The sequence below is a fragment of the Podarcis vaucheri genome (assembly GCF_965113315.1).
Source record: "Podarcis vaucheri genome assembly, chromosome: 7".
NCBI classification, from domain to species: domain Eukaryota; kingdom Metazoa; phylum Chordata; class Lepidosauria; order Squamata; family Lacertidae; genus Podarcis; species Podarcis vaucheri.
In genome coordinates, this window is record NC_138765.1 from 49578923 (window position 1) to 49592517 (window position 13595).

At 44.6% G+C, this 13595-nt stretch overlaps 1 protein-coding gene across 1 annotated transcript in view; it reads right to left on the reverse strand.

The window, feature by feature from the left end:
• CMTM4 (CKLF like MARVEL transmembrane domain containing 4) overlaps positions 1–10685 on the reverse strand; it is a 32333-nt gene extending 21648 nt beyond the window's left edge. The window contains exon 1 of the mRNA XM_082232396.1: positions 10049–10685. Within this exon, the coding sequence (XP_082088522.1) occupies positions 10049–10234 (186 nt within the window). The 5' untranslated portion in view covers positions 10235–10685. The remainder of the gene's footprint in view (positions 1–10048) is intronic.
• Between the last annotated feature and the right edge of the window lie 2910 nt (positions 10686–13595).

A 13595-nucleotide genomic window follows, 5' to 3' on the forward strand; every position in this document is an offset into this window, starting at 1 on the left:
AGGAAGGGGAAACTGTAGCCCTCCTGATATTGTCAGACTCCAATTCCTATACACCTCAGTCTTCCCAGCCATCATAGTTAATCGTAACTTGTGATGGGAACTGTACTCTAGTAGTATCTGGTGGGTCATAGGCTCATCAGTATTTTCCTAAAACACAAACTTAGAATGCAGAGAAAGAGTATTGAAACTACTTCTATTCTTTCTTGACTCTCACCCATTCCTTTCCCAAATGTCTCACTCATTAGAGCATGGCATATACTATTTGACTCAATTGCACAGATCTCAGGTCAAACTAATAACTCAACCAGAAGTGGTTCTGTGTCGGCAACATCTAAACATACTCTTTAACCCTTTGCTTACTGCAATATTGAGCCATAAATAAATAAATCCAAAGACCACAGTCATAATTGTACACTATGTCCCTTTCCCTAGTTTCAAGCAGCAAGAGTTCCCTTTAAGAAACACAGAGTCTAGGCTTGTGGAAAGCAAACTTTAAAATCAAATCAATAAGAGGCTGAGAGGACTCCACCTATTTGAGGTTTAGAGATTGTCATTAACTTTGCACAACGAAAATACCTTGCCAGCCAAAATGCCTGGCTGCATGGCCTACACACATACAAAAGCAAGAAGTCGGGCAGAGAAAGAGAAAGCTTTGTGGCAAATTACTTCAACATGTTCAATATACCAGCAACAGTATTTTCTACCAGATAACCTGTAGCTAACAATTCAAAACAGGCACTCAATGCTACAATCTATAGAACATGACATGCTTTAGGGAAGTAATGCACTACAGGAGATATTGATAAGTGCATTAAAATCCTGGACTGCTCAAATAATAGCTCTTGACTGTGGTTTGGACACACTCAGAACACTTCAGCAGCTTTTTCAAAGGACTTTTGAAAAACTACCTTCTACCCTTGGCTGAAACAAAGCCAGACAAATGTGTTTCAAATTATGTCCCAAAAGTACACCCTTCCACTGGCTGGTGTGTGTGTGTGTGTGTGTGTGTGTGTGTGTATTTCATATTCCCTACAGTTTTGAAGCTTCCCGCCATAATGTTTAAGCCATCTGCCAATAACATGTCAGAAGGCCTCCAAAGCTGTAATAGTACTAACTATATCATTTTTTTTCCATTGGGTGAGGAGGCCTCTAGCAGATCTTTTCCAAAAAGATCACAAATTTCTAACAAAATGAAGGTATGAAAGATACAAATTTCCACTTGTTATTTCTTTAGCCACCCAAAACAAGTCCAAATGAATCCTAGAGAACACAGAAAACACTGATGACCGAGGCATGTACAACTTGTTGAGAACCCCTGCAACTAGAATATCTCCTAAACTTCCAGTATCAATCATTTCATTTGCCTAGTAATCTTAAATCAAATGGTGTCAGTGAAGCCCAGTTAACACCCAGGGTATGCCCCGGATTAAGACACTAGACTGCAATTTAGCAGAAGATGCAGTTTTAATTTTAACCAGAACAAGGCAGCTTGCATGTTGCTTTTGACAACCAATAATTTGTTTCTGATACATTTGGAGATCACAGTAAGAGTCCCATTCTGCTCTAAAAATAATTTCATATTCTTCAATCACAAACCTTGCATTTCACAGCTCCAAAAGCAAGCTACACAGTCACGCATTTCACACAATTTGCATGGCTTCACAATGTGGAAAGATGTGCACAATGCACATCTGTCTGTGTTGTGAAGGGATAAGAAAAACAGGAGTTGGATTCATGGAAAAATGTTGAACTCAAGGAAATGGGTCATATGAACAGTCAGTGAGACACTGATGGAAAGCTATTACATGAGGAATGATTCTCAACTGAGCCCTGGAAACCCCTATCCGATGGAATATTCACAAAGATCATTTCTATTTTCAACCACCAACTTGGTATGAAAAATAACATTATCTAACTGTCCCAGTTTGAACACAACATTAAGCCAAACCATGGCTAAGTTATCATTGTGTGAGCATGCAGGAACTCAGAGAAAACTGCAATGCTTCACTCTTCACCTTGTCCCACAACTGCTGCACTTCCCAGAGCTATCATTACATCCCAACACCAGCTTGTAGTTTATCTCCTGTAGATAAACCATTAATGGTAAGTCAAGAACAAAACTTGCTTTTTCTGGATCAAGACAAATCATGACCCTGGGTTCTGACAGAATTATTATTATTATTATTATTATTATTATTATTATTATTATTTATACCCTGCCCATCTGGCTCGGTTTCCCCAGCCACTCTGGGCAGCTTACGACACATATAAAACATAGTAAAATATCAAACATTAAAAACTTCCCGATATAGGGCTGATAAGCCAACCATGAAGCTCTCAATAACATAGCAGCAGCAGGACCAGGGGAGGAGCAAGGTGGCCATGATTTTTCCTGTGGGTATCTGTATGCTCATTTGTTTATGTCTGCTCTGCTCCCTGATATAAATGAATATTTGGTATGAAGAGGCATATTATGTAGAAAGGCAAGTTAAGCATTACAGAATTAACCAAGTTCTGAATTGCCACTGAAACCTTTCTGGTCTTTTATGGTATAAAAGGAAGCCACACAGCTACTCCTTCCATTTCACATGCCCTGAAATTTTCATTGATTAATGCTTCTGACTGCCAAGTTTTCATGTTTTGCTCCTTAAATATAAGGGCTATAAACTTATTCTTTAAAATGGAAATGGAAATACTCAAAATTCTCCTCAGATAACTGCACTCCATGGTCACAGTAAACTCTGAATGACGTCTCCATCAGTACCCATTTAAAAACATATATTTTTGTGGCATGCTGACACAATAGTTTCAGCAATCCCAATCTGTATTAATCTCACCTTTTGTTTGTGAACTCTCTGCCGCTGGTCTGAGTTTAAATAAGATGTTAAGACATTTCATAGAATCATAGAGTTGGAATAGACCACAAGGACCATCGAGTCCAACTCCCTGCCAAGCAGGAAACACCATCAGAGCACTCCTGACATATGGTTGTCAAGCCTCTGCTTAAAGACCTCCAAAGAAGGAGACTCCACCACACTCCTTGGCAGCAAATTCCACTGTCGAACAGCTCTTACTGTCAGGAAGTTCTTCCTAATGTGTCTACATGTGCTGGCTATTTGTTTGAATTCCTCTTTGGTGGTTTCCCCCCTTTTCCATTTTTTGTACACATCCTTTTTTAATCTTAACTCAGTTAAAATTTCTTTAAATAGCCACCCTGGCTTCCTTAGGCACCTTCCATGTTTCCGTCTCATTGGTATTGCCTGAAGTTGTGCTTTTACTATCTCCCTCTTAACAAACTCCCAGCCATCACATACTCCCTTTCCTTTTAGTATTACTGTCCATGGGATCTCACCCAGCACTTCCCTAAGTTTTATGAAGTCGACTTTCTTAAAGTCAAGAAATTGAGTCCTAGTATGCTTGGCTGCTCCTTTCCGCTGTATAGTAAACTTCAGAAGAGCATGATCACTCGCGCCTAATGATCCTTCCACTTCTACCCCACTAACCAGGTCATCAACATTGGTTAGGACCAGATCTAAAATGGCTGTTCCTCTTGTTGCTTCTCCCACTTTCTGGACAATGAAGTTGTCTGCAAGGCCAGTGAGGAATCTGTTTGACCTTATACTCTTGGCTGAGTTTGACATCCAACAAATATCCGGGTAATTGAAGTCCCCCATTACTACTATCTCCCTTCCTTTTGCATGCTTGGCCATCTGTTCCAGGAAGGCATCATCTATGTCCTCCGTTTGGCTTGGGGATCTATAGTAAACTCCCACAATGAGGTCTCTGTTATTCTTCTCTCCCTTAATTTGGACCCAAATGCTCTCACTTTGGCTTTGAGGTTCTAAATCTTGGATCTATTCACAGGTATACACATCCCTGACATATAACGCCACTCCTCCTCCTTTCTTGCCTGGTCTGTTTCTCTGAAATAGATTGTATCCCTCCATTATTGCATTCCAATCGTGGGACTTATCCCACCAGGTTTCAGTGATGCCTATTATGTCATATTTAGTTTGCTGTACCAAGAGCTCAAGCTCATCTTGTTTATTTCCCATGCTTTGCGCATTAGTGTACAGACATTGAAGTCCATTAATCATTCCCCCGTGCCTCTTATTTAAGGATTTTTTCCTCCCACCACTAGGTCTGCGTGCTGTTTGCTCCATTTGGTCTATGACATTTGAAAACATGTTCAAAAACTGCAGCTCATACCAAATTTGGCAGCCAGTTTATTAACTGGGACCATGCTGTCTGAGCACATAAACACCAATTCTAGCTCAACTACACTTCCTGCAAATTTGTTTCTGAACCCAATTCAAAGTGCTGATTTGACCTATAAAACCTTATAGAAATGTCTGAAGGGTGGCACTAAGAGGCCGGGTCTTTCCAATGGTAGCTTCCCTACTTATGGAAACACACCAACCTATCATCTAAGAGGTTTCTCCAAACATACACAGATCCTAAAATTATTTTAAACGAATGGAAAAGTTAGCAGCACTTTTAAAAAAACCCAACAAAACTAGTAAACCAGGGAACCAAGGAAAGGGAAAATTGGGCCTTCAGCCATCCCGTATCTAAACAAGGAGTAAAATTATCTGGATCACACATGTATTTAAATACCACTCCAAATAAATTTATGCAGAATTCTTTTTTTTTTTTTTACAGTAAAGACAAATTCACACAACTAGAGTCTCCCATTATCAGACCCTACACTATTCTAGGAATACAGATACAAATAAATTATATGGGTGTGGCTAATGATATGGTTCCTTCAAACATGAACAGTGTCCTAAGTGACCTTCCTATTCAGGATACATTCCAGTGACCATCCAGAATGCTTTTATGTCTCTTGCTAAAGCTAAACACAGTTCAAGCCCCACAACTGGAATAAGAATTCTGAGTATTAAAATATGCAAATTTATAGGGCCGTTTATACATTATCTGTCCCTATAAACCAGTGTTTCCCAACCTTTTTTGGGCAAAGGCACACTTGTTTCATGAAAAAAATCTCGAGGCACACCACCATTACAGCCCCGTGACGTCAGCGTGCAGTGTCACGCCGGGAGGGACATGAATTGCTAGCAAATTACATAATCACCTCCTTGAGGGCTGGCTCATCTTCTCCGAAGGCAGAACCCCATTAATTAACAGGACAGACTCACACCATAGCCAAGACGAGGGGGGAAAACCTCAGTCATGCACAGTCATGCACATGTGGGGGCTAAATGAGGACGAAGACCGGGCAGAGAGCAGGGTTCAAATCACCCCACCTGGCCAGGACAATCCCTGGGTGCTCCCTTGGGCCACTCGCCTGACCCACCTCGCAGGGCTGTTGTTGCGAGGATAACACGGGGAGAACCACGCGCGCCCCTGGGAGCTCCTTGGAGGAGAAAGCGGGCGATGAATGCAATGCACGAAATATATGAGAGGCGACCAGGTTTTGCAGGTGAGGGGCCCCCGCCAGCGTCCGCTTCCAACACCCGGCGCAATGACGCCGAAGTTTCCCCCCGGGCTCGGCTCGGGGAGCAGCGCTGCTCCCCCCGGCTCCCCTTCGCCCTCCCGGCTCTCTCTGCCGCCCACTGGGGACCCCCCTCACCTGCCAAGTCCGGAGCGCCGCTGGAAGTTGCATGCATGCATGCAGGGCGCCGTGTTGCCATTGCATTGCACTGCACTCCATGCAACGCCTGCACGCATGCATTGCCTTGCACACCCGCCAAGGGGTCTCCCCACGGTCCGATGCGTCCCCTCCGGCGCGGATGCAGCATTGCAAAAATAAAAAAACCCCTGACGCAGCCCTACCTGGGGGGCAGCCTCCGCCTCCGCCACTCCGCCTCCGCGGGGATCCCCGGGCTCCATCCTGCCGCCCGATCTCCGCGGGGGCAGGCTGCGCGGGGTCTGCGCGGAAGAGCCCCTGCCTGCCCGGCCGCCGCGCTCATTCCATGGCCAGAAGAGCGCTTCAAACAAAACGCCTGGCCCACCAGGCCACGCTGGGAAACGTAGTTCGCGCACCCCGTGCGGGCGCGGAGCCCAAGGGCGAGGGGACTATGGATCCCGGCAGCCGCCGCGCCGGGGACGGAGGGGGAGAGGCCGGGTGCAGGGATGGAGGGACGGGTGGGCGAGCGAGTGAGTGAGTGGCAGCTGCCAAGCCTTGGCCGAGAGCCAGGAAGGGCCTCCCCGGAGGAGGAGGAGGAGGGAGGCGCAGAGCGGGAGGGAGGGAGGGAACCCCAGGGGTCATCTAGTGACGGCGCCCCAATCGAAAATTTGACTTTTTTTAAAAAAAAATCTTTTTAATTTTTTAATTTTTCCCGCGGCACACCAGGCAACATCTCGCGGCACACTAGTGTGCCGCGGAACAGTGGTTGGGAAACACTGCTATAAACAGCCTAACTGCAGCTTTTGTACCAGCTGAAACCTCTGGACCAGGCCCAAGGGTAGCTGCACAAATAGTGCATTGCTGTAATCAAGTCTTGAGGTTACCAATACATTAATCACGGTGGTCAAGCTATTAGCTGGGGTTTGCTTACGAGCCATAACTCGTAAAATCACCATGGTATGGTGTGCAATGGGAAGAGAAAGTACACAAACCCAAAATTCCTGGATAATTATGCATGCAACACAAAACTATGGTTTACTCTCAGAACATTTTTTTGGTGCTCCTTTGATCTGTACTTCTGAGCTTGAAATGTAATTTAAAAAATAACCTGCATTCCAGCAGTACATTGTTTAAACACACCGAAGTGGCACCTAAGCAAAGCACACAAAGACAAGCAACACTAAGCCAGTCTAAATACCCTCTCTCACACACATATCCTTTTGCCAATTACATTTACAGCAAGAGACACATGGAAGATAGAATATGGACACAATGTTAGGATATAAATCTGAGGTGCCACTCAAAGGTTACAATTAGCAAAACACAAAATGGCACCAAGCCAGGAAAACAGAAGCTAATGTTCACAAAAATAAACAATACTATAGCAGACTCAATACACAAGATTTTATTTTAAATATTTTATATCACTATTTAAAAAAAATCAAAGCAGTTCACAACATAAAAACATACACTAAAACCATTTAAAAAAAATTAAAATATCAGAATTACTTTGTAAAAAGTCAGTAGAATTCATTGTTAATGATTAGGATTAGGTGTGTTTTCAGGAAATGTCCAGAGCATGCTACTGTCATTGTTCCCAAATAACGTGGGGGGGGGGAGCATCCCAGAGGAAAGGTACCACCACAGAGAAGGCCTGTTTCTGACAGGTGGCAATTTGCAGTTCATGGCACAGCTAACAAGGTGTCCCATGAAGATGCAATTGGTCTGTACATGAGGAGGCAGTTCTGTACATAACCTGTAACATTAATCACATTCTGTACTTTTCACGTTTAATAATCATCTACCACAACTATTTTTATGACTCCCAACTTATACTATCATCTTTTATGCCAGAAAACAATGGGGGCCATCATAACTGATTCCAGCCACAGAAACATTTTGAAGTCACACTGCACTTGATCCACATGGCTTGTGATCGTGCAGATAGATCAACAATTGCCTGATCACAGGAAAGTACAAGTCGGCAACCTTGATTTCAACCCTTGCTAAATCAGCTGATCTTATCAATGCTATGATCTATCAGAACAAGGATATTGAGACTTTTTTATCACAAAGAGGCTACAATATGTCAGCTTGTGCTTTTTAAAACAATAGTTTCTCAAGAACATATTTAGTATGTAGAAGGCACTACCCTTTTCCCCTTTAGATTACAAGCTTCTTTTGAACACCTACATATGAATCACCTGACCAGTATCTGGCAATGGTATTTAAAGGCAGAATTTTAAGCAAAGAAATATTCTACAAGTGTTTGCAAAATGTATGTAGATGGAAGTCAAATTAAATACCCCCCCAACAGCTGTAGCCATAAATGAAATTTTCCTGGTACTTCTAACTCCTCCAAATCAAAGGGCCACAGAAACATGAAGATAAAAGTATTTTAATGGTGCAGTTCTGTGCAACTTACATGAGAGTTTTACTGAACTGGTACTTAATTCTGAGTAACCATACATAAGACATATTGTGGCACAAGTCTTTATAGATCAAAAGACTACTAAGTAGATTAGTGATGGGAAAACTCTGACCTTCCAGATATTGTTGAACTACAACTCCCATCATTTATAACCATTGGCTATGCTGGGTTGCACTGACAGGACAACAACATGTGGAGGGCCACAAGTTCCCTATCCCAGAAGTAGACTGGGTGCATGTCACACTTAAAAGACTAAGATGATGAGAGGAATCATTGGGTGGGTCAAGATGAAAAATCAGACCGTGCAAATATATCCACCCAACACACCCTAGAAAAACAGGAAAGGGTAAGAAGATGGAACAGGTGACCTTCTAACATCTAACTGCTGTTTTTTCATCCAGTCACAAAAGGTGACCTTGAAAGATTACATAAATCATCACCTATCATCTAACTGCTTGCTCCCTTTCCCTCCCTAATTCAAATTCTTGCCCAACAGGATAAACTCTGGAAGGAATGGTGGTACCATTGCAGAAAAGATGGGGAAATATGTATCCTTCCCAAAAAAGAAAAAAAACTTAAGTAACAGTCAGAAGAATAAAAAGGGAAAGGCCAGTGTTACCTTACTGATGAAATATCTGGAGAGAATCAATACATAGTTGTGAAATTTGCCTTACATTTAAATCAGACATTTTCAAAGAGGGATGATTGGGGCAATATAGAATGCACATCCTTCCTCTCAAAAGGGGTCAGACAGGTTTACTTCTCTAAATCTAAGTCTGGTAGCAGCTGACAAAAGAAGCCTTAAGGAGCACCTTAAAGACTACCGTATTTTTCGCTCTATAACACGCACCCGACCATAACACGCACGTAGTTTTTAGAGGAGGAAAATCCGTAGGCATGCCACCCGTAGGCATTCCCTCCATAACACGCACAGACATTTCCCCTTACTTTCTAGGAGGAAAAAAGTGAGTGTTATGGTGCAAAAAATACGGCAAGTGATTTTATGTGACAGAAGCTTTTGGGAACTAGCATTTTATCTGATGCAAGAAGCATTATCCTCAGTTGCCAGAGAGACGCCAGCTGTTGAGGAATGTAAGCAGTTTAGCTAAAATAAAATACATGAACTGCACCTTATGCATTTCATGGTCTTTTGCTCCATTTTTTTTACAGGGTCTTCTATGCTCCCTCTCCCCCAGGTATGTGTGTATTTGCATCTCTCTACCAACATCATGCATCTGGGAAAAAAGTGTGTGCTAGTCTATGAAAGCTTCTGCCACAATGAATCTGTTACATCTTTTCAAAAGTTATATCTATAATCTGCCTGCTGAAACAGAAATCCCACTGAGTTCAATGCAGTTCAACCCTGGGAAACTGGATATAAGATTGCAGCCTTAAGGTACCCCAGGTTTCTCTCCCTTTTTTGTTGGCATCTGCCTAATACATTATTCATTTCAGCTATTTTTATCCCCCATCCTCCAGCAACAAATATGGCTAACAAGTTCAGCTAAGAAACCCAGAGAGTGTCCAACACCTTTAAAAAAAAAAAGATTTTAACAACAACCTTAGGATCAAGCTGCCTGGCCCCAAGGTCACCCAGGGAGCTTCAGTCCTGATTTGGCACTCTGTAACTACTACTACTACTATTACACTCGAAGCTAACCCTGTGGTATTTGGCTGGAGTGGTAACAGCACATCTGGAGCCTCCAAGCCCATTCTCTAAATATGGGAATCCGCGAGAGTCTCTCCGAGAGAATCTTTTGGGTTGAAAAAACAAGCCTTCTCCACTGGAGGGGGGCGGGGGTGGTGGGAATAGCAATCAGCATGCTATGTGGCTCAAAAAAAGAAAAAGGGCGATATTAAACCCAAAAACTCTCGTGTGTGCGTGTACGTGTGTACGTACACACGCGGACACACACGTTAACCGCCGTGACGATAATAATTAGAAACAGCGATAAGGAAAGGCGAGCCCCCCCCCCCCACAGACTGCAAACGAACCCCCCCCCCGGCCGCCGCCGCTCGGTACCCACCACCTGGGCGATCTTGAGCCTTCCGAAGGTGCTCCTCAAGTAATCGGGGTCGCAGCGGAGGCCGCGCAGCCCGTGGCCGTGACTGACGGGCTCGGTGGTGGGCTGGTAGGGGCTGCTGGCGCCCGAGATCATGGAGGTGCTCGACGCTTCCCCGTCGAAGCCCTCCAGGTCCTCGGCGCGCCTCATGTCGCGGTTGCTGCTGCTGCTGCCTCCGCCGCCGCCCTCCTCCTCCTCCTCCTGCGCCTGGGGTGGGGTCGGGGCCGCCTGGGAACTTCGGCTGGCAGAGGAGAAGAGGAAGGGGAAGGTCTCCTCCTGGCTTCAGGCGGCGGGCGGGGAGGGCGAGGACAACAACAACAACAACGGTGGCGGCGGCGGCGGCGACAACGCCGAGGAAGCGGGAGGCATGTTGGGTCGCCGCCGCCGAGGCTGCCGAAGCGAAGCGGACCGCCCTGCCCTGCCCGCTTCGATCCCGTCCTCCGCGGGCGGGCGTCTCCCCTCCCCTCAGGCCGGCCTTCCGCCTCGGGAGCCCCACAGCGGGCGGCGTCGCCTGGGTCTTCGCTTCCCGCCTCTCTCACGAGGTGAAGCTGCAGCCGCCGCCACCAGAGACGCCGCCGCCGTTCCCGCTGCCTGCCTGCCTGCCTCTCTCCCTCCGGGACTTGCCGCCGCTCCTCGTCGGCGGAAAGGGAGGGAAGAGGAAGAGGGAAAGCCCGCCCTGAAGCGGAGTCAAGAAGGGGCTCGGCTGAGGAGGCGGGTTCTGCCCCCTCAGGGAAGGTCCTGAGCTGGACTCAGGCCCGGATCCTGTGCGGAAGGCAAGGGCTGCGCAGAGGAAGGTCGCTGCCGCCTCGCCATTTCCTCCTTCCCCGCCAACCGCGAACGCGAGGTAAATAGGGAGAGGAAAATAGGTAGTGACACGCACGCACACAAATATATAGATGCACAAATACACATTCACAGAGAGATCTTTATATACACTCTTCCCCCACATATTCAACAGTTAATTTGGGGGAGGCGGGGTTCACCTGTTGAATTCTTAGGCTCCAGATGGAGCAAAGTTTTCAAAAGCCACAAATACTCTCAAAGGTATTTGAACACTTAACATTGGAAATGCTGATACAGTTACACCCCCACCCCAGTCTCCATGAACAAGTCAAGATTCCAGTGGTCCAGGCACTAACCCCAAGGTTTATATTTCCTTTGAAAAGAAGGCGCAGCGCAGATGTCTTTATGACACGTGGCTTATATACAACCTGGAGAGACACGCAGCGTTAACACTCCAAGAGGTTCTTGCTTCTCCCATGTCAGTTTTGGATGCCACCAGAAATCAACCGTGGCCCTCTGCTCAGCTTGCTGCATTTTAAGGGCTGCCACTTTCCTCTCCAGCTTACCCCCAAGCCAGGTGCAACCCTAAACCACAACCCTCCCTCCAACTCTGGTGTTTGTCCTGCTAACTAACCCAGAGCTGACCCCATTGATGACTGCCAGAGAGCCTTTGCCTTTTTAATGGCTCATCACCTTGCCTTTTGTTCTCTGTGATGGCTCTTCTCCCAAGTGATTTCCTCAGCACAGAAAAACTAGTTTGGCCTAGATTTTGACACTGCTAAAGTCAGTGTCTTGCAGCCTCTCTTAATAAGGCAAGCATTGATTAAACTACAATACCCACTAGAACCTGAAAATTATGGGAGAATCTGGCACCCAGGAATTTAGGGGAGTCAAAGCACCCACCAGAGAATTATGCTTCTGAAAACCACAGGAGAATGCACTTGTGCTCGTCCTGCTTGCAGGCTTCCTACCAGGGACGCGGACTTATAAAAAATATTGGGGGGGCCCGGGAAAGCTCATGAATAATAAATAAGCTCATGAATATGCAAATAAAGTGGTGCCGCCTCCTCGTGAGCGAATAGGGGAGAGCGTGCTGTGCCTATTAATCAGCTCCAAAGGAAATTGGGTGGAGCTTTTGCTCGGGAGGGAGGGCAGGAGGCATGCAGGCAGCCCGACCCTGTGCATTTTGGGCTGGGGGAGGGGCAGCGATGGCGCTCTGCTGGAGGGGCGCCGGAGATTATTGGGGGGCGGAGCCCCCCCAAACGAATTTTTGAGGGGGCTCGGGCCCCCTCCAGCCCCATGGAGTCGGCGCCTATGCTTCCTACAAGTTGGCCACTATGAAAACAGGATGCTGAACTAGACGGGCCATTGACCTGATCCAGCAAGGTCTTATTATGTTCTTACCTAAGTTATGTAAATCTGCTTCAAGTTCCTTATATCCAAGCTCCCATCAGTTGATATACCAAGTTCAGTGTAATGGACTTGAGACAGCTTTTCCTTTTTCACTGCATTTTTTTTTAATCAAGCATAAGGCAAGAATAAAAGGCTACTTGAGCTGCTGGCAAAATAGCTTATTTATTTCCTGGAAAACAATTCTTGAAGGCAAGATATTTTTGGCAAACTATAATCTCTGGTTCCCTCAGTTGGAAACAATTGAGCATACAGGACACGCTCATCATTGAAAAAAAATGCACATTTAATAATAATTTTAAAAACCCTTATTCCGAGTATATACCCTTTTATCACATCTGATCATGAATGAATCCAAATATATATCGCCTAGTTTAAAATCTGGGTGTAAAAATCCATAGTTAATAGGTTTATAAATATTGGAAAAAGGTTTGCTTGTTTGTTTGTTGAAAAAGGTTCTAAAGCCTGGATGCCAACAGAGATGAAAGCAAAACAGTCACACCAAAGTGATGCAAAGCTGAGATGGGTGCTGCTGTCATTTAGGAACGATCAAAGGCTGCCTGATCTAAATAACTTTCACTTTTCTCCTGGGCACATTGCATATTTATGAAGATTTTTTGTATTAAGTTGCAGAGGACATTTGTGATTTCTACTGCCCTGATGTTTAAAACTACACAAGTGATAAACTCCAAAACACCAGTTTCTTCATTTCTTGTAACTCTTGGTGGTTTAGCTCAGGACACCAGCAAGCAAAAGGCTAGGAGCAAGACTAGTTTGCCAGCACATCATGATCTGCTTTGTATCCTGAAGGTCTGATGGTCAATTCCTCCAACATCTGGAGGGCCAAAGAGCTCTTCTATGCAATCAGTCTATAGTCCAATGAAGTATAGTGGAAATAGGATAAAGAAAGGTACAGGTGTAGCAAAACAAAAATTTATGAAATCTGTTTTGTTTTTTTGTTTTTTAAATAATATTTATTAATAATTTCAGGGTAATAGAAAAAAAAGAAAAAATACAAAAAACAACACTACAATACTTAAAAAAGAAGAAAAAGCGCAAAACATAAAAACCAATACAGCAATACAACCAAGAAAATAAAAAAAGAAAAAAGAAAGACACGAATCCCAAATTTCATATCTTTAACTTCCATTTGCTTGTTTCATTGACCTCCTCACACCTCCCTTTTTGTATTCTAGTTTAATTAGTTATTTCAGCAAATTCTTTCCATCTTTCTCAATTTTTGTTAAATAATTTATCTTAACAATTTAACCTAATAATTAGCTCAACAAATCCTTTCCATCTTTCCCCATATTCTGTT